This window comes from Lontra canadensis, unplaced genomic scaffold (assembly GCF_010015895.1).
Source record: "Lontra canadensis isolate GAN:19392208 unplaced genomic scaffold, GSC_riverotter_1.0 scaffold23, whole genome shotgun sequence".
In the NCBI taxonomy this organism is placed as follows: Eukaryota; Metazoa; Chordata; class Mammalia; order Carnivora; family Mustelidae; genus Lontra; species Lontra canadensis.
In genome coordinates, this window is record NW_022631017.1 from 3,537,546 (window position 1) to 3,558,033 (window position 20,488).

Consider the following 20,488-nt stretch of genomic DNA (forward strand, 5'->3'; position numbering starts at 1 on the left):
TATGCACACTCACACTGTGCTATTTCCTGTCCTTATCAGCAATAAAAAGTTCCTCTTGTTTTGTCTCCTCTTTGTTGTTCCAGGTGAACAAAATCTTCTTTCTTCTTTTTCCCTGTCTTCTTCCCTTATATCTTCTACATGCCGATCTTCCTGTACTTTTCTATCACCTTTCCTACTAATAATTTGTTTCCTTCAAGATTTACTGAGCATATACTATGTGCCCAAAGCTGTGCTCGGTTGTAAGGTTTCCAAGTATGTACAACACAGTCACCATGCTTGAGCAGCTCACTTCCTGCAGAAGGCGAAAGGCATGTGAGCAAACGATGATACTAAAGGAAGGTATGTATCACGTTAGAAGTGTGTCCAAAGCCAGATATGAGAAATGGATGGGTGTGGGCAGAGGAATAAACTCTGAGGAAAGTGGTAGTCAGGGAAGGGATTCTTTTGAGGAAAGAGATGGCTGAGAAAGATGAACAGGGCCCTGGCCAGCAGCGTGGAGGAGAGGGCTGGAGGCCTGCATGGAAGTGGGAAACTGGCGCAGCTTACGTAAGGAATGCCAGGCATCCTTAGAGAAAAGGACCATCCTTTACCTAGGAGAGCAGCGAAGTCGCCAGATAAGTGGGTTATTATTTTTATCTGGGTCTGTTCTGTACTTGAATTGATTAAGAATCATCACCACAATGTAAATGTTTAATCCGCAGTCAATGGAAAAAGCTAAAGAAAAATCTTCATTAAGAAATGGACCAAAGGTACAGAAAACCATAATCTGGACCATTTGGGGACAACTGCTCTGACAGCAGAAGCGTTTCCCCAGGAAGGAATGCATGCAACGCTTTCTGAAAAAGAAGCACCACTGACAAAGTCATTGACAAGAGGAAATGGGGTGGGGGTATTCCCAGGAGGAGGGAGAGCAGCCTTGATGTTTTAAAAAACAGACTTAATATCCTTACAATAGAATACTATCCAGTGGTAAATGAAAGCGAGCTCTCTAGTCATGGGAAGATAGAGAGGGGCCTTAAATGCACATGGCAAAGTAAGAGAAAGAAGCCAGTCTGAAAAGGCTACAGACTCTATGATTCCAATCATACGACATTCTGAAAAAGATAGAACTATCAAGGCAGGTAAAAGATCACAGCCAGGGGCTGTGGGGGCTGGTGGGGAGGGATAGTCAGGTGGAGCCCAGGGTGATATTAGGGCAATGAAATTATTCTGAAGGACTCTGGTGGTAGATACATGGCATTATATATTTGACAAAACCCAGAGAAGCACAACACTGAGAGCGAACTCGAACTCGCTAACAACAACTATGGTCTTTAATTAAGAATAATGTATCAATATTGGTATATCAATCGTAACAAACTCACCACACAAATGCACGCTGTGAATAAGACAAAATGGCGGGGGTTTGGGGGGGCACAATGGGGTTAGGGGATAGATCTCAGCTCTACTTTATGCTCAATTTTTCTGTAAATCTAAAACTTCTCTAGAAAGTTTTAAATAAAACTGTTCTAAAAAATAAAGTATCAATACAAATATATGTATACATAAAACAGTATGTTTCTACCATTTTGAAGCTCACAATACAACTTACTTTCTGCACTGGTTTTTATCAGGTAAGGCAAGCTTTCTTTGCTAGAAGTCCTAAGAACAACAAATCCCTGGGCAGACATCGTTCACTCCTTGCACAAAATTCTGAGACACGTGGAGGGGCAATTCTGAGTAATCTGTTCAGCCGGGCCAGCGGAGGCCCAAGGAATTAACTGACATGTCTGAGAACAGCACAAAGAATCTTCAGTGACAATGAAACCAAAACTCGGGGGTTCCCTCAGTCACACTGCCTCCACCCTCTCCTCGGATCCCAGGGAACCCCAGAAGTCACCGTGTCATTAAAAAATTAACTTTAATACTTTTAGTGAAGTGAGGTCCAAGCTCGCAAGCTTTCTCCTATGAAGAGAAAGGGACTGCAGCAAATCTTTCAGTAAACTCTGTAGCCATGTCTTTGCCATCCCTGCATAGGCACGAGCCCCTTCATTTCTACATCTTTTCCTCATGTGTGGGTGGTTGCACATGGACCAAAAACCAGTCCTCACGAAAACAACTGACAAGAACCATGTGTGGAGTCAGAGTCAGGCCATGTACGCAGGCTTCATGGGGAGCTTCCGTACCTCAGTCTAACTACAAGTAACAGCAAATACCATACAACCCAGTCCCCTCAGTTCTGTGAGCAGGCCCAACTAACCTGACTGATCTGGTTGGAGTGGAAACCACTTCTTGGGTCCTTAGCACCCGGCGCTCAGAACTCTCAGTAAACTGAGGTCCCAGGATGCCCTGAATCTGCCCCTCCCCCCAGCAAGAAGATAAAAACCTCAACTGCTCACGTCAGAAGAGAGTCTACCTTTAGAGAAAGCAAGATGAATTCCCACTTCTAGAAAGGAAAATAACCCAACCAATCGCTGTCGATAACACAGAGAAGAATACTGAACAACATTCCACTGGTAACACAGGGCTTGCCTTTGTTTAGGGTCTATTAAATTTAATAACTTCCCCCTCTGTGGCTTTAAACAGAGAACTTCTTCAAAATAAGAGTGGCTCCTATTAAACTTAATTACTTGCCCGTGGCTGCTGTGGCCGAGGTGTGTCTACCTGACAGGTGGCTCTTAATAAAGAAATGGTTCTGTAGTAAAAAAAAAAAAAAAAAAAAGTAGATGTTCTAGTGTTTTATTATCGTTGCTTTAACTTTCTGGTTTATTAGTATTAATTGCTGGAGTTTTCCTTTTAACCTCTCTTAAGGCGTCACTCCCTCCTGTGAGTTAAGAGTGGCCCAGTGAAAATAAATGTGCACATATACTTGGCACATTACTGAAGCTGCCGGTTTCAAAACCAGACTCGGGGGACTTGACAGAAACTCGGTTATTAGGGACATTTAAAGATGAAGTGAAGCAAACACTGCTCCATTTGAAATCACACGAAACACCCCTCCCGATCAGCCCTGAATGATCAAATGGGGTTTTTCCACTGGCAATTTCTCGATTTTGTGGTAGTAATAAAATAATTTTTAGTAACTTTATTTATTAGACTAATGCCAATTCTGCTGACCTTTGGAAATATTATAGTTTAGCGACTAAGAGTCATAAAAACAGAGACATCTTGACTAGTCCTGCACAGTTGATTAAGTGGAATTTTTTGATATTTAAATATTTTGAAAGAAGAAAATCAAGACCATTTGCTGAAACAAGCAAAAAAATAATACGTAACCTTCAAAGAGATTACAGTTCCTAACTCTGTCTCATGTAAGAAAAAAAAATCATGCACACAACCTGCATGGGCCTCTCCCAGAGTAACAGAGGCGGACAACACGTATGACCGTACCCTTGCGTCTCTAATTCACGTATCTTAACTCTCTAAGAGACCCCTCGAAAGCATCAGAGAGGTCCATGGGCACAACGACCAAGACCACAGAAAAATGCTTGTATGAGTCCCTTTCACTTCACTTACTATGAGTCCCTTTCACTTCACTTACGCCAAAGAGCGGGACAGACTTAGGTCAGTCTAAGCTGCTTCAGTCGGCTGGGTGGGGCAGGAGAGAAGTTATCAGCAGGGAATAAACTTACGGAGGGTCTCCTTCCAGAGACCAGCGATAGATAGCTCCTACGCTACGCTAACCCACAAGTCAAAGAAAAAGTTGTGTCTCTTTTCATATCGGATAATTACATAAAATACATTTTTGAAAGTCTGTAATTATTTACTTACATAGTATTTTGTAATGACCTGCAGAAAAGTAATTACCATCTTTGTGCCAAGCCTCACAAGTGCTTTGAACATCAAAGATGCCAGGGGTGATAACATTATGACAATGATAAAGACACACAATGTTTTGGGCTGTTTGTGGGCTTACTTGTCCTCACCTTGCCACACCCTGCTCTTTGACAGAATCAGTGAGAAACAATTTTGGCAACCTCTGTGGAGTGAATATTCTTTTAGGATCTTATAAGATTAAATGAGATAATGAATAAAAATCCCTCAGGGGTGGAGGATGCTACTTAAATACTGATTGTAAGGTGATAAGGCCATGCTTGTCATTGTGAGTATGGGAGGGGAGGGGAACCAACCCCTGTGGGCCTCATCCTGCCCTCCAAGGTCTCCAGACTGGTTTCTGAAAAGAAGTGTTTGAGTTTTCTCATTCTGCTGAATAGGAACGAAACTCATTACAATACAGGAAGCCCTACTGATCAATTACACGACAGTAATTTATTGTTTGGTCATGAACCCATGACTGCTGCTATTGTTTTTGTTACAATATTGAAGGCTATTCAAGGTTAAGGAAATATTTCCTGAATCTTTGTTTTGTGCTCATGAACTTCAAGACATCTGGCTTTGCATCTTTATTGGTAGTAAAGGAGGGACTGCAGGTAACGTACGTTTATCATCTTATTCTCTCTATACCTTGCCTCCATGAGGGCCACAGCAGGGACAACACAATATAGCATCCATCACTGTCATTCTCGTAATTCATTAAGGTCTAGCATTTGTAGCTACACATGAAAAATTACTCGGGGCAGCGGTGGGGGGTGGGGGAGATACCCAAAAAGGAAGTTGTAAAATCGGATTCTCTGAAGATCTTCAAGTACATTAAATAATGATCTTCCTTTGGAATGGTCTTTTAGGATGAAATGGAATTTCCTTAGGAATGGTACTTCCTGAAAGATCTTTCTGGTTGCTCTTATTCCTATGATCCTTAGAAAAGAACATGATCACGCTATTCTTCCAACATTGTAATGAAATAGTTATTTTCTCCTAGTATGTTGACCATTTGTGAATGGCTCCCACCTGCTTTTAGCGCTACACACATCATTTTGAATCTGTACAGTAATGATGACAGCAAACACTGAGGACTTCTACGGGCTAGGCACAGTGCTCAGTGCCTTATGAATGCCATCTGAGGATCCACTCACCTAAATATTTAAATTTTTGTTTGTTTGCTTTACCTCTGCTCTGTGGTGGATCCATTTTACAAAGCAAATAATCCCCTTTAAGAGTTCAGATTTTTATCCGCTTGACTCATTTAAGCTAGTGCTTGCCTGCATATTATATACAGATAAGCAATTATTACAAAACAACTTTTGGTTCATACTATCAGCCGCACTCTGCGGAGCACATAGCGTGTGTGCAGTGTGTGGCAGTATTTTATATAAAGCATCCCACGGTCCCTCACAGTAACTCTAGGAGATTAATATTATGTCTCCAATTTACAAATAAGAGATCTAAGTTTCGGAGAAGTAAGGAACTTGCCCACCAGGTACATGAGCTGGGACTCAAACCTGGGTCTGAACTTTCAGTCCTACCATACAAGTAAGGACTTCTTTCTCACCCATGAGCCTCTGAGGGTATTTCTGTGCTCCTTCGTATAAGGAGATAAGAACTGAGTTCTCTACACAAAAGCACGAACTGCTCTGGAAAGCATCTCAAAAAGGGAATACAGGACTGCCTAGAGATGGAGAAGAAGTTTAATATTTTAGCTGCCCATCTTATGGAGAGAAAGCATCCTAGACCTTAGGCTTTAGATCTTTGGGGGAATAACACAGAAAATATGCAACGTGGCACCTTGAAACCCAGGAGACAGACTCTATTCTTCTTGGGATGTTCCTGGGACCGGCCCCCAGGGAAGCGAAAGTGGCACTCCCTGGGGCCAAGGTGACTTGGTCCCCAAGCCCACCAGGCAGCACTCTGGGGTAAGGGCATAGCCCCATGCCCAAGAGCAAGGTCAGATAAATCAGGGCTCCTCCAGTTCCCTGACAGTCCCCATCTAGTTCTTTCTTCCTGTTTCCCAACATGCTGACAAGAGGGATTTTCTGTTCTCCTCCCTTTAATGTTTACACAGAACCTCCCACCATGGCACCACGTTTACTTGGCCAGGAATGACTCAGAGAAATGTTTGGGGTAGGAGGAAAAAACTGGACGAAACTCAGTTTTAAACTAGTTTAGAGCAGAGGCTCATTTGTACCCTTGGCCTCCGATCAATCTATCGCTGGGTAATTCACCTGCTTCTGCTCCTACGGCCTCTCCTGTGAAACGGAAAGAGTTGTGTGGTACTGGCTTCTGGAAAGGTTTTAAATAAGCCTCAGTCAGTGGACTCAAAGCAATCTCACGGTCCCATATGACACATATAAATGGTGAACAATAGCAACTCCGCATTTACGCGGCGTGTTTTCAGTGTTCTTTCCCCTGGTTTTCCCGTTCAATCTTCTGAGAATGCACCTGGGTGAGGAACCTCTGTAGAACAGTGTCCCTAAAGCTGCAATCATTCCCTGAGGTTTTGTCCTCTAGGTACAGCCAGAGGACAAACAGCCAAATCTGCTTCAGCCACAGAGGGTTGGACAGACAGAAGCCCCAGAGGACCCTAAACAGAAGCAAGTTTGCGCCAATCTGTCCTGGCCAAGCGTCATTTTGGCCCTATGTGAAACAAAACAGACTCGGCAGAAAATACAGAAGTAGTGACCAGAACTCATTCAACACCGTCCAACCCCGTGCCTCAGATCCCACATCGGCCCTCGTTCTCCCCCTGTGCCTCACTCATCCCTTCCCATGTCTTTAACCGATGTTTGCCTAAAGGAGGCAGTAATTCCTGTCAAGGGAAGTGATAACTAAAATTTAATACTCTTCGCAATTCCCCCAAGAAATGCCACGTTGATTCATAAAAATCGTAACAGCCGTCATAATGAAAAGGGGTCAAAGGGGTAACATAGTTTTCCAAAGAATCTTGTGGTTCTCCCTCCACCCCTCTTCTTACCCTACTCACCCCTGCGGGAGTCCATCTGCTGTAGAAAATGTGAAGGCACTAGGACCAGAGAGCCCTTTCCTGCCATTCGCTTGAGAAACAAAGCCTTCCCTCCTCCCAAGTGGAAAGAAATAAAGGAGTCTGAGCTAATCAAAACCTGCAAGACTCCTGGTGGAGTTTCAGCTTGTCAGTGATGCAACTCAGCGGAGTGAGTAGCGGCTTCGAGCTTTGCAGAAAATGAGAGAGGGAGAGAAACAGAGACAGAAACACAAAGAGAAAGAAAGAGAGGCATTAAGCTGGCCAGGAGTCAAACAGGTGCACGGAGCGCGATTGCTGAGCAGAGTGTGTGACACACGGAGGATCCAACTGTGTGTGTCTCAGTGGGTCTACTTTCTGTGTGGGGGGCCGTGCTCTGGTCTGCATGTCAGGGCTGTCCTGAGATTCATGGAGAGATTTTTTTTCTCATTCACAGGACTCATACGGTTGGCCGAGAGCCTCTAACTCTTCTCTAACTGCCCGCATGAAGACTGTGTACACTTTCAGGCTCTCTACCATGAATTCTCTCGTGATAGCGAGAGAAGGCCAGAACGTGCGCCTCGTGTACTTCCACCATGAGCCACAGATCTCTGCGGTGCCTCTGGAATAATGGCTGTGGGAGCTCTGCGGCTGCCAGGCTGAGAGAGTCTGCGGCTGCTGGACGGTTCGTGCACAGGCAGCGACGTCAGTCTGGATCGGCCGCTCTGGGGCCACACATGGCCTCTTAAGACTCTTCCAGGCCTGGCCACACTTCAAATGACTAGCTTCTGTTAAGGATATTAAGTTTGCCGGGGTCCTGTCTCAGAACAAGCCAGCTTGGACTTCAGGGGGTTAAGAGGCTCTAGAGATGGAAGGCTGTGCCATCGGTCTGTAAGCTGGCTTACAGGCGGATGTTGAGAAGGAAAGGAACGCAAGCAGAGGAAGGCCGGGCGTCAGACCTTCAGGAGAAGGCCCCAGTTGAGACGGTGCCCACCAAAGGGGCCACAATTCAGCAGGGCTAATGCTGGGTGGCATTCAATGTCATTTTAAGAAAATGATGCCAGCTCTGGTGGGTGTTTAGTCTTTTAACTTAAAATGTTTAAGGACTTGATAACCCCATTATTCAGAGGACCCGGTTTGCCAGCTGTCATACTGTGGCCCACACACCTCTCATACAGAGTTCCTGTGAGCCTCGGCCCGGCCTACAACCCCAGCCCCACACCTGCACGGGAGTGGGTTTATAGTTAAAGTGTGGTCTTTACCTGAAATGCGCCTGGGCACGTCGGTGATGGCAGGAAGCCCCGTGCCCCGTGTGGAAGACAGCGGGGTGGTGGAATGAATGGACGGGGACGTCATCTGGCTCAGGTAGGAGGGATAAGACTGGTCATAGGACCACGGCGGGGAAGACTGTGCCTGCCTGGGGTCTGGGAAAAAGAAGAAAAATCTTTAGTGTACTGGCCACTTGTGGACTTCGAACATGCAACCCCAAACTGAGAAAGGAGAAAGCAAGAGTAAAATGACACTCTATAAGGAAGTGTTTATTTCCTTTGACCCCAGCCTTTCAGGCCCTGTGTGGCACACAACTTTCTAGTTTCAGAGTGACAAAATGGATCGTGCACAACGACTATTTCTCTCTCACACATTAAGTGTTTCCATTTGGAAAGTCTAATGGATACTTAAAAAACAACTTGCTTCAGTTATCTTTACAAAATTGAATTTTACTTTATTTATTTTCTGTATCTTCTCATATTACTTCCATGAACACTTTTTATAACTCTCAACTTTTTTTTAAGTCAGATTTTCTTTAACAACCAACTTAGCTAAAGAACAGGTTCACTGTACTTTTCCCTGCAGCATACCCAGCTGCTATCTTTCAGATGTGTCTTTTGGTTTTAAAGTGCAGAATTCCATGATTTCGCTTTCTCTCCAGGCAGGTCAATGGATGGCACTTTCTAGCAGGGAGGGTTAGGAGGTTGGGGGTCGGGAGGAGAACAGAGGGAGCAGCATGTGAGAAAAACCCAGAGAAGGACAGTCAGTTACAGGATTCTCATGCTAGAACTACTCCAGAAAATGACCTTTAAGAAAGGGATAAGCTCAGATCATGATCTCAGGGTCCTGATCTCAGGGTTGTGAGATCAAGCCCTTTGTCAGGTTCTGTGCTGAGTGTGGAGCCTGCTTACGATTCTCTCTTTTCCTCTCCCTCAGCTCTTCCCTCCACCCCCCACTTAAAAACAAACAAACAAACAAACCAAAAAAACTGGAAAGCTTCATCACCATCCAGTTTCAATGTTAAGCATATGAGTTTCTGACAGAAAATGACCCAAAAACAGAAGAGCAAGGACACATCTTTAATCTTACTGGAATCTGTTTTAAAGATGCCACATGTTTGGAATACAGCCTAGTGTTACCTACCGTCACTGTAATAATAAAAATAACAGGCGGCCAACTTGTTAGGGTTAACTGCTGAGCATTAACAATATCTTTTGATGTATCTCTATGGGGCTTCCTGGAGGCACAAGTTCAAGGCCAAGTACATTTATCAAAAGAGTTTCAGTCTACAGAAGAAAAAAACGTAAATTTGTCATATATTTCCAGTGTGCATTTCAAATTAATTTTGTTCTTACTGGAAGGCTAATCAAACAGATTCATAAGCAAATTTCCCTTATCTTTTTTTTTTTTTTTGCTACTTCCAATATGTTTTGCTAGTTTTAAAAATTCTAATACACCAGGCTGTTCACAAGACAGCATTGTATACTAGAATATTCAGGGACTTTGTGATGAGCAGAATGGGGTCAAGTTCTAAGACTTCTACTTTCTAGCTGTGTGAACTACTCAGCAACTCTGAGCCTCGGTTTCCTCGGGTTATGTCCGAATCACAGTTTGTAAGAATTACAAGAGAAAATTAGGGGCGCCTGGGTGGCTCAGTGGGTTAAACCTCTGCCTTCGTTTCAGATCTTGATCTCAGAGTCCTGGGATCAAGCCCCGCATCGGGCTCTCTGCTCAGCAGGGAGCCTGCTTCCTCCCTCTCTCTCTGCCTGCCTCTCTGCCTACTTGTGATCTCTGTTTGTCAAATAAATAAATAAAATCTAAAAAAACAAAATGTCTTTACAAGAGAAAACCATATGGAGAGGACTAGCACAAGGAGGCACCCAGTAAGTATTGACTCTTATCTTAAAAAACAAAACAAAAACAAAAAACCTCCGGGTGACACAAGTTAGTCCCACAGTTAGAACACATCTGAATCGACACTAATACATTTGGACCAGGCTTAAAACTATTCTCCTAACACCTATCAGCCTCTGAAAATTAAAAGCTTAAGTTTTTAAAACAATATGTTTGAATAGTCAATGCAGGCTTATCTCTAAAAATAAAAATGAGTACAAAAAGACATGGGAATTTCTGAAATGGTCCCTCCTTTAAAGCCTCTCGGTTTTTCCATACAATCAAAGCCAGTTAGTTTCAGCTATTTCTTGTTTATTTGTTCAATTCAGAAACAATTTATTTAAAGGCTGTCCAAATAGGACATACTGAGTCAAAATAATGAAATACATCTGGATATTTATCTGATGTTTACTGTATCAACAGATACATAGGAAAATTTCATCCAGCTCAATTTTAGGGAACATTTACTGGATTTTGCAACTTGAAAAAAAGTATGGTACTGTAAATGGTTAACATAAACTTTTCCTTCAGAAATCTAAGGGGAACTTGGTCATTAAAGTAATGAACTTCTATGCTTTAAAATGTTCAAGGCTGAGATTGTATAGATTGGCAACATTTCAAATCAGAGTGAGTGGTCCTTGTGATATATCTGATACTAACATACTTCCTTGTTTTAACCATTAATGTAATTCATTACATTTCAGACATAAATACAAATGACCTTCAGATGGAAAAGGATGCATTCCTTACAGCACCCAAAGGCGATCTCATAAAGGCAAGGCCTTCTCTCAAGCCACGTTTTCAATAGACAAAAAGGACAAGAATCCCATAGATAACTGAGCTGCGCACACAGGATTCCAATCTGGATTTGAGTTCTAATCTAACCTGACCAGATGCCTTCTGAAGCAAGCAGTTTAACCTGCATGTCTGTTCCTCTACTGTTAGCAGTAGCACAGGGCTCCCTGCCTAAAAATGGAAAAAATACAAAGAAGTGTAAAGAATGACTAGAAGTATTAATGTTTAAAACATATCACTGAAGAATCGGGGAACTTAATGTGGGCAGCCTTTCAGTTCTCCTGGAGCAGGCGGACAGCCCAGTCCAGGGGGAACAAGTAAGCTTTCTAGTGGAAGGATAGGAGTTGGAACCCTGGCTCTATGATTTATAAGCTGCATGGCTTCAGTGGTGGTAGGGAACTCTCTGAATTTTGGAGGGGAGACAAGCTCCCCTCGGTGCTGAGCAAGCCACTGAAACTTCCAGGGCCTCAACAGCTCATCTGTAAAATGGGAATAATGACGCTTCTTAGGGTTGCTGGGAGCATTCCATGAACACGGCCTTATCTGATGAGTCATCTGGCATTCCTGGTACATATTAAGTACATCATAAATATAAGTGATTATTGCTAGCTGTGAAATGAGTACTGTAACAACAGCTACCTTTTTGTTACAAAAGTAAATGAGATAATGTAAGTAAAAGCATTCGGTAACTGTCAAGTGCTATATTAAAATTATTACTGCTCTTCTTTAGGAGCTCACGTGGTCAAGGCCCTGCTGTGTGACAAGGGTTAGGTTTCTTAATGTTGCTGGGCTTCAATCGCTTCACCTGTAAAATGGGTATGATACCATCTCAGAGTTGTCGTAAGGACTAAATAATACACAGGGAGTGGCAAATCATTATCATTCAAAAAATCTGACTCTAAACCATCCAGGAGGGCTGGGTTGTCTCGTGTTATTCTTGAAGGTTTAAGATCAGACCCAACACAAATAGTAAGTGCTTGATAAGCAAACATTCAAGGAACCTCCCAGGGTGGTTTGAGTGAATAATGAAATTTTATAACGAAGTAGTAATTAGTCATCCTCTAACTTCCCCTCAGGTGATAAAAGAAGTTGTATCAGTGAGGTTTTAGTTTTTATATCATGTCCCTGACTTCCAGTTCCAGGATGTACACCAGAACAGTCTAACAAAGGACAGTTTTGCTTTTACCAGAGGTCCTACCTGAAGATCTCCAAGATTAGCGAAAATCGCTTCTCACTATCCTTAACAAGTGAGGTCTCTCTTTTTGTTTTTTTGTCCCAGAGGACAGACTGACGAGCCAAGCCAATCTTTTTCAGGGTGACCATCTTATGATTCTATGATAATGACCTACTTAAGGAGAGAGAGTTGCTATAAAAAAATAAGACACAAGAACTGCCACATGGGGGTTCACTAGATCTCATAAAAATAATTTTAAAAAGACACAGTAATCTCTAAAAAAAAAAAAAAAAAAAGTAACAGTCTCCAATAGCCCAAGGCCTTCTCTAATACGCTGTGAATGATGTCATCAATCCCAACTCCACTGTTTCTGACCTGTGTGATCTTGGACAAATCATACAATCTATCCAATCTTCAAGCTTCCTAGTCTGTAAAATGGGGATAAATAAGAAGACCTTCCTCCTCAGGTTTTTGGGAAGATCAATCGAGATAAAGTAGTAAAGAGTGAGCTCATGAGAAGAACCCAACACATGTTCACCACTGTTAAGACCTCTACCTTTCACGAACTTCATTCTGCGTTAGTATTTCCAGCCCATATCTCTTATCCTAGCAGAGGACAATTTTTAGAAAGCTTCCTGTAAGTTCTGAAGTCCACTGTTTGGAGAATATATCCACGTGGGTCATGTCAATAACCTTTTTGATCATTTACCTTTAACCACGTTCTTTCTTAGTCCTGGTTTCTCCCAGACCGAGAAATCCTAATCAGTTTAGTGTATTTTTTAATATGTACACCTTAACTTTTTTCAAATCCGTAGTGGAAAAAAAGAGCTATATATAAAATATCTTGACTTCCTAAATGCCCCACCACCAAGAAAACATAATCCTATCTTAAATATACAATTATAGCATATTTGCTTTGTTATGGACAATTATTAATGCTTACAGTAGAGAAAAGTCACCTTAACCTGATCTCATTAGCAGTTTTGGAATTCAACTTCCTGAAGAAACTTGAGACTTCTGGGATTCGCTCTGAACTTGGGTGAGTCAGAGCAGGTGACAGATAAGGTTTTCAGGCCCCACTGTTCAATCCTAAGGTTGCTACCGGGGAAGGGTGTAGGGCCTTGCTCTGAGACAAACCTACTAATTAGCCATTCACACACAACAAACGGTCTGCACCCTGACTTCAGGTCCCACGGGACTGACAGAACCCTCTCCTTCAGTCCATCCCGCCCAGAGTTAGAGCAAACTATTTGTCCCTCTGACTCTGCAGGAACAGAGGGAGGTACTGTGTCCTCCACTCAAACATAAATGAGAATATTCTTGATTTTTGTGTCTCTGAGGATAAAAGCAACTACCTATAAGCCACTACACATAAGCACCCACAAGCTTTCAGAGGATAAGTAAACTTCCTTTCTCAGAAATTTTTCGAAAGAAGTGAAAACTGCTGTTGAGCTTTAAATATTTTATGGTGTTTTTAAAACCGTCATTCACTATTTTCACATGAGAATCTTCAGGAACAGTATCGATATTATTTTTATGACCATATTATAGAAATTCAAAGGATCGGCATATGTTTTTATACAGATGGTACAATTTAAAAACAAAACCTTCAGTGCTGCTTTTTTTTTTTAATGTGCACATACTCCTTAGTGCCTGAGAAATCTGAAATCCTAAACAGCACATGAGCATTTAAATAGGCCTGTACCCTATTTCTCCCCCAAACTTCTCTGCTCTCACCTAAAATGGGGGTTTTAAAAGGGAACCGGTGATCAAATTTGACCTATAAGATAAACCTGAGAGAAAATCAGGTCTTCCCTCTATGAGGGCTGCCGTACTCACAGCCAGGAAGTGACAAAGCAAAATGACTAAATGAGAGAGAGGAGTAAAAGCAGCAGAGGGACCTAGGAGCAAAAGAGGTCCTGGAGCCTAGATGAAACCAGCGAGAAGATGGGCACCAGGTTGAACCGTGCAAGCATGCCAAGAACCACCACCAGGCACATAAGGTCAAGCTACTTAGTAAACATCTCAAATCTATAACTACACCCTTCCAGAAGAAATCGTGGTTTCCTTTGTGAGAACAGACCAATTCTAGTTACTAAGAGTTCAGATTGAATAAAAAGGAACCAGTCACTCAACATAAAGAACCCTTCAAAACAGAGGGGCAAACTGTAAGAGACTCTTAAAGGTAGAGAACAAACTGAGGGTTGCTGGAGGGATGTGGTGGGGGATGGGCTAGATGGGGGATGGGCATTAAGGAGGGCACCTGTTGCAATGAGCACTGTACGAAAGTGATGAATCACTGAATTCTACTCCTGAAACCAATACTGTGTGATATGCTAACAAGTTGAATTTAAATAAAAACTTGGGGGAAAAAAAAAAGAATCCCTCAGCGTTGGTTTTATCTGAGGCAGAGTCTGTCAGAGACATTGCTACTATCAACAGTGTGCGGGGCTGCTCCTCCACATAGCTTATATTTTAAAAAGACACTAGAAGCCCAGAGGTCAGCGTACACTTCACTGTCCCTCTCCCAACTCACTAAGTCAAGGGCAAGGCTCTTCTTAGCCATCCCTTTTCCAGCTGTGAGGTACAAATGGTCATTACCGCCACCTTAACAGGGCTTTTGAGGGGCAGGGGGAGAGAAGTTCTTGCATGGTGTTCTGATGAACCAAAAAATTATCAATTTTTATTGCGATAAACAGCTTCTGTATGCCCATGTGCCAGTGGGATGGTCTAAGGGGCAGACAGGACACAAAAGAGCTTTCCTGCCTTGAAGAAGCTTATGCAAGCAGTTGGGGAAGTTAAAATGGAAAGATGTAAACAATTAATTCAGAAATGCTCAGAGTATGTTCTTGTGTCTTTAAAAAAAAAAAATGCTCTAAAGATAGAAATGAACCATGAGGCATCAATGTCAGAGCAGATATCCTAAGTTCTCTTTCTAGAGGGCTGTTTCTTCTGCTTGGGCTACTTGGAGATTGTTCCAGAAACTCCCCAAAACAAAAAGTATAGAAGACATACCCCAGCGATGCTTCCAAATCCTAACTTGGGAAGAGTGGTTCCCATGTCTCAAGGTGTCTAAGCGCCAGGCAAAATGGAGACAACCATTTATTAAAAGCTGTGGACATAAGAAGAGCAAGCTCTCTTCTTTGAGTCGCATCACAGCTTCTGAAGTTCGATCACCGGTATGGGGGAAAGGAAGGAGTGGCCATTCATCTCCTAAAATGGTACTGAAAGAGTCATGGCTCCGAGAGGAGCCATACTTTCAAATGACTAGAAAGCGAATTCCATGTCTGCATAATTGAACTCCAAACATGTGGGGACAAAAAAAAAGAAAGGAAGGAGGCAGAGCGTTAGAAAAAAGCCACCCTAGGAAAATGAACTGGCTCTGAGAAAATATGCAGACGTCTGTCTTCTCTTCAGTTTGAATGAGTTTGAGTCTGGGGGGAGCCGAGGGGGAACAGAGCTGCATGAAAGTCCGGCAAGAGGTAACGTGGAAAATCAATGGTTGCTCTCAGCAGGCCTCCTTTTGTAAACACTTCAGTTAAACGTGTGTAGGTGTGAAGAAGGGCCTGCTTTCCTAAGAATCACTCATAACAAGGCACACCCGCACATGGCGTTGAACTTCATGCAGAGATGGGAGGAAACAAGTTAACAGGAGCAAAGCCCAAACCAGCGCACAAAAGGCTTCTTCCTGCTTGTGGTGCCAGCAGGTTTCTGTGTAATGTGATCCTACGGGAGCCCATGGTTTCTGCCAAAGCTCCGTGTGCCTGTGGCAGCACCTTCTCTATCTGGGGAGCACGGTACAGTTAGAAAGCTCCACGTTCCCACCATTATCCTCCACCCATTTTTTTACCCTAATCAGCACTCACATCAGCCTATGTAAACCTCAAATATTTCTTAAGAAAACTGGGGTACTTAAAAGGAACTGTGTAGAGTCTAATAGTTTATGACTTGTGCCCTGTCAATTGCTACCAGGGTCAAATATAGCCAGTCATCTCAACAGAGAGAGGCAGGTTTACAATTTCCTACCCTAAACTATGTCTGTTGTACTACTATCATTCACAGTACAAATACACTCACGTTCATATGTACATTAATTCCCATTTCAAAACAATTTACACTAAATACTAAATGTTTAAATTCTGTCTTCTCTAATAACCTTGTTAGCTAGACTGGATTTTCAGAATGAGCTCTCCAACTCACTTCTGGGTCTCTTGACTAGTAGGACACATGGTTCTTAGAACAAACAAGCTCCTCTTCCAGCATAGGAAGAGCCCTGGACTGGTTGCTCTGGCGCCAACCGTGCAGCCGTGCACCACTGATTTACCTTCTCTGAGTCTCACCATTTGCACCTGGAAGAGGAGATGAGAACAGATGGGTTATCGCTAAGATGATTTTCAGTTTTCTAACTACTCAGGAAAGCAAGCTCCTGACCCTCAGTCCTTTCTGGAGATAGTAGTTGTCACTGAAATTACTGACGGTGTGTTGAGCAGGTTTGGGCTGGCCTTGAAAGGTCGGTGACATGTGGCCCTCACAGAGCCTCCTCACAGAGCAGGGTTCTTGAATCCCCCTCCTGTCCCCACCTGGGACTTCCCCAAACAGACCAAGATGGCTACCAGATTCATTTGGCAGAAGACCAACCCAACTGATTCACAGAGCTGTGACTGAAATCTGAGGAGAAAAGAGCAGCACACTGTTTGGATAAAACTGGATGCTATGTAGGGTACACCGGCCACGATGAGTGAGGTCACAAAGCAAACAGTGGGAGAAGAGGGACTTAGTCACTCTTAAGAGACAATAGCAGGGAAGAGAATGAGAAATAATATGCATAGTCTGAGAGGTCATATGCCACAACAAAAGGTTAAAAAAAAAAAAAAACAGAAGGAAATTGAATTAAGATAAGGTCGTGAGAAGTGCCTTCAAAACATCACCAACTTCTGGATAAATGGAACTTTTAACTGTCTCATAAAAATATGAACTGTTTCATAAAAATATGAAAAATATTTTCTTATTTAGAAAAAAACTTAAGAGAAGAAATAAGAGTCTCTACCACATGTCACACCTAACCTGGCCTCAGCCTTGGCATGCCCTGGACCTCCATCAGAAGCCAGCAGAAGGATGGGAATAAGCTACACACAGAACTTGAAATATAACTGGAATGTGGGGCTGGCCAGGGAAAGTGAACTTCAGTTCAAATCATCATCCCGAAGTGGGTATAGTCAGTCAGGTCAGGCTGATGTCAACATCCAGGAGGCAGCTACAGCAGCTAGGGCATCACAGAAGGTCCCCAGGCCTGGTGATTCCTGTTGTCAGATGGGTCATGGTATCCATGGTGCTAAGGATTATCTCCTGGTCATTCATTCACGTATCCAACCATTCATTCATTCATTCATTTGAAAAATATGGACTGAGTGGCCTCCGCTGGTACTGGACTAGGCACTAGAGATATTAATGGCAAATAAAGACAGACCGAATCCCTGCCCTCATAGGCTTTACAGTCTCGCCGGGGACACTGACATGAATCAACTCATCACATAACTGCGATAAGTACTAGAAAGGAGAGTCCTTGGCGCCATGACAACACACAGTGGGCCACCCCAACCATGCCTGGGGGTCTAATGATGTGACATGATAACTAAGTCAAGAACTCAATGGCAAGCAAGAGTCCAGTAGATCAGTAGGTAAGCGTAAAAGGGCTTTAGGCCAAGAGAACAGTGTGTTTCAAGTTCCTGGGACAGAAGCAGTACCGTTTTTGGAGGAGCTGAGAGAGCCAGTGTGGGTGGATTACTGACAAAAGGCTCAAAATCATTGAGAGGAGAACTGGGGAGGAGTCCGAGCAAGCAGAACCTGCTAGGCCACACCAGAGATTCGGGGCTTTATCCTAAGTGCAACGGAAGGTCACTGAGGTGTTTTAAGTATGAGGTGACATAATCAGATATGCATTTTTAAAATCTCCGTCCGACAGCATCATAATAGAAACAGGGCACAAGTCCAGTCTAGAACTGGGCAAACAGAGAAGAGTGTTTAGGGCAAACAGCAGCTGAAACGGACAGAGGGGAGGAGCCCGGGAAAGCCAGCAAGTAGCCTTGGGCCCGTAGCTGCCTCCACACACCATCCCTGAGATGCCTGAGGCTGGATCACATCAGCTCGGGCTGAGCAGGAAGACCTGCAGTCAGGGCCCTTGGGCCTGCTGCTGTGATCTGAGCAGGCCCCACCTCCCACCTTATGGTTCAGGGGTAGAGCCTGGGCACCTGCCCTTTTAACAAGCTCCCCCAGGTGATTCCTAATCCGCGCCACAGTTTGAAAACAATGGGCATAATTTTTACTGCTGACAGTCAGAAAGGAAAATTACCCAACGCCATTCTGATTTAATCTTCCCTATCAAGAAGAATGATCTCCAAATAGAAGGAGCAAAACAAACATGCTTCAGAGGACACTGTGGCCCAGGAGAGGTAAGAAGACAGAGGAGAGAGACTTGTACTTTAAACGAATTCAAGGTTCTGTTCCTGGATGAGTTATACCGCACAATATTGCAAGAACTGTGGAGACCAGTGGGCCAAAAGGGCATTTTTTTTTTTTTTTGCCCTTTTTGTCCTGTTTTGTCCTTTATTTGACAGAGCGGGGCTCCAAAGTTATATTAAGTGAAGCCTGTTCCCCTGTAACTCCACTCACTACTAACCTCAGCTTTGCTCTCCGGCATTCCTCTATCACGTGAGAGTCCTGAAATTATTTGAAGGTAATGCCTTTACTAGATGATCGCTGGACATTCGCTGACTCCATTCACCTTATTCTGAGAAAAGTACTACTACTGGTAAGATTTAAATGTCAACTAGTTTTTTGGAGCCTTTACTGGTGATGACTTTCTTGCAGTTCACGGAAAACACTAAGTCACCTTCAGCAGCCTGTGGACAAGGAGCTTTTCACCCCAGAGCTCCACAGTGACCACCAGAAAGCAGAAGAGGTTCACTAAAAACCTGTCTCCTGGGGTTACCACAGCACGAGATTAGAAAAGAGCTCACCTGTCCACTGCACATCCTGACCTCAGCAAGATATACACCTTATCTCTAATGTGATTTATAGCTACTTAAAAGGCCTACCCGAAAGTGGTTGTTGAGATGACTCATGGTCGGCTTGGAGAAAGACATGCAGTGGCAGGCTCAAGGATTATAGTCCTAGTTATGCCCAGCATGTTCATGAAAGTCTTTAAAGAATTAGAAACAACCTTTCTAAGCTGCAAGATGAGACACAGTTGCGAGGAACAGCCAACACACTGGGTGAAGCAGCAGAACTATAAAATAACCCTCAAGGATGGGAAAAGGGAGTGCAAGTGACATAATGGAACTGAATAAGAAAGAAAGCACATCCTTGTCTCAGTCAAGTACAAGACAGAATGGCGGAAGCCTGCCCTAAGAGCAGAGATTTTCCTGGACTGCAAGACACAGTGTAATGGGATGACAAAAAGTTAATACAACCTTGGGATGCATGAACAGAGTACCAGAAGACCCCTACTGCCCTGGTCACACATGGCTAGAGGACTGTGTCTTCTCAAGGCAGCATCAGATGGAACCTCCAGCCATCATATGAGGAATGGTTGAAAGGAAAGGCCAAGAACTCCCAACTGCCTTCAATCTTTCCATAGGACACTACTACCTCCTGCCTGACCCGAAACTTGGATTTCCCCAAATAACCTTTCCACTTGGCTCATTCTCCAAGGTCACAAGATAAGCCAACTCCTCTTTAGAAGTTTTTCCATGTTTACCATGACCTACCGACCTCCAGAACCTTCCTCCATATTGGTAACTGGCTCAACATCTTCCTTCTTTCCCTGACTTGTACCAAGTCCTACCAAATCCTGGGACAGTCATTTTCCGTGATGATCCACCACACCACAACCCACTCCTGTTACCAAACCACAACCAGTGCAGGAGGGAAGCACATAAGTAGGCATAACTAGGCTGGTTGGCACTTCCAATTACCTCTATCCTCAGCCAGCTCCTCAGCGATGCTCACCCAAAGTCATTTTCCTCTCCCATCGCTCACTTGATTACTGTTCCAAACACTTAGTATTCTTCTTAACCCTCTCCCCTCTCCACTCACCTCCTTCTAAAACCACCTTGTCAGATAAAACCACCTTGTCAGATTTCACCTTCCTGGGACACTGACTTTAGCTCTGAGAGTTTCCAAAATCTCCTGATACCTAAGTTTTCTTCTTCCCTAAACAGGCTTCACAATATGGACTCTTCAGTGATATTTGTCTTTCAAAGACTGCTATCACTAACATTTTTTAAACAGTCAAAAAGCAAGTCTTTATCCAAATAAGCAAAGCCCTAGAAAAATATCTGAAGATCTTACATGGGAGAAGGGACATACAATTTTATTCCTGGAGTATTTCTGCACATATTAAAATGAAGAAATGGAATCAAAACACTTTCTCAACTGATAATATTTGTAAGATACTGTTGTTACTTTAATACTGCACAGTACAATATACACCCATTCTCAGTGTGAAGCCCTGGGTGCCCATCAATGATTAAACATCAAATCCACCATCAGAGTATCCACTACGTCAA

General features: G+C 43.3%; 1 protein-coding gene across 7 annotated transcripts in view; it reads right to left on the reverse strand.

The window, feature by feature from the left end:
• Positions 1 to 20,488, reverse strand: part of RUNX2 (RUNX family transcription factor 2) — a 225,351-nt gene that overhangs the window by 131,496 nt on the left and 73,367 nt on the right. For 6 of the 7 annotated variants that reach the window (XM_032862024.1, XM_032862028.1, XM_032862023.1 and 3 more), the window contains one exon: positions 8,053 to 8,214. In XM_032862024.1, coding sequence (XP_032717915.1) covers positions 8,053 to 8,214 — 162 coding nt within the window. Of the gene's footprint in view, positions 1 to 6,932; positions 7,002 to 8,052; positions 8,215 to 20,488 lie in introns of all 7 variants that reach the window. The other variant, XM_032862027.1, reaches the window with a different exon arrangement.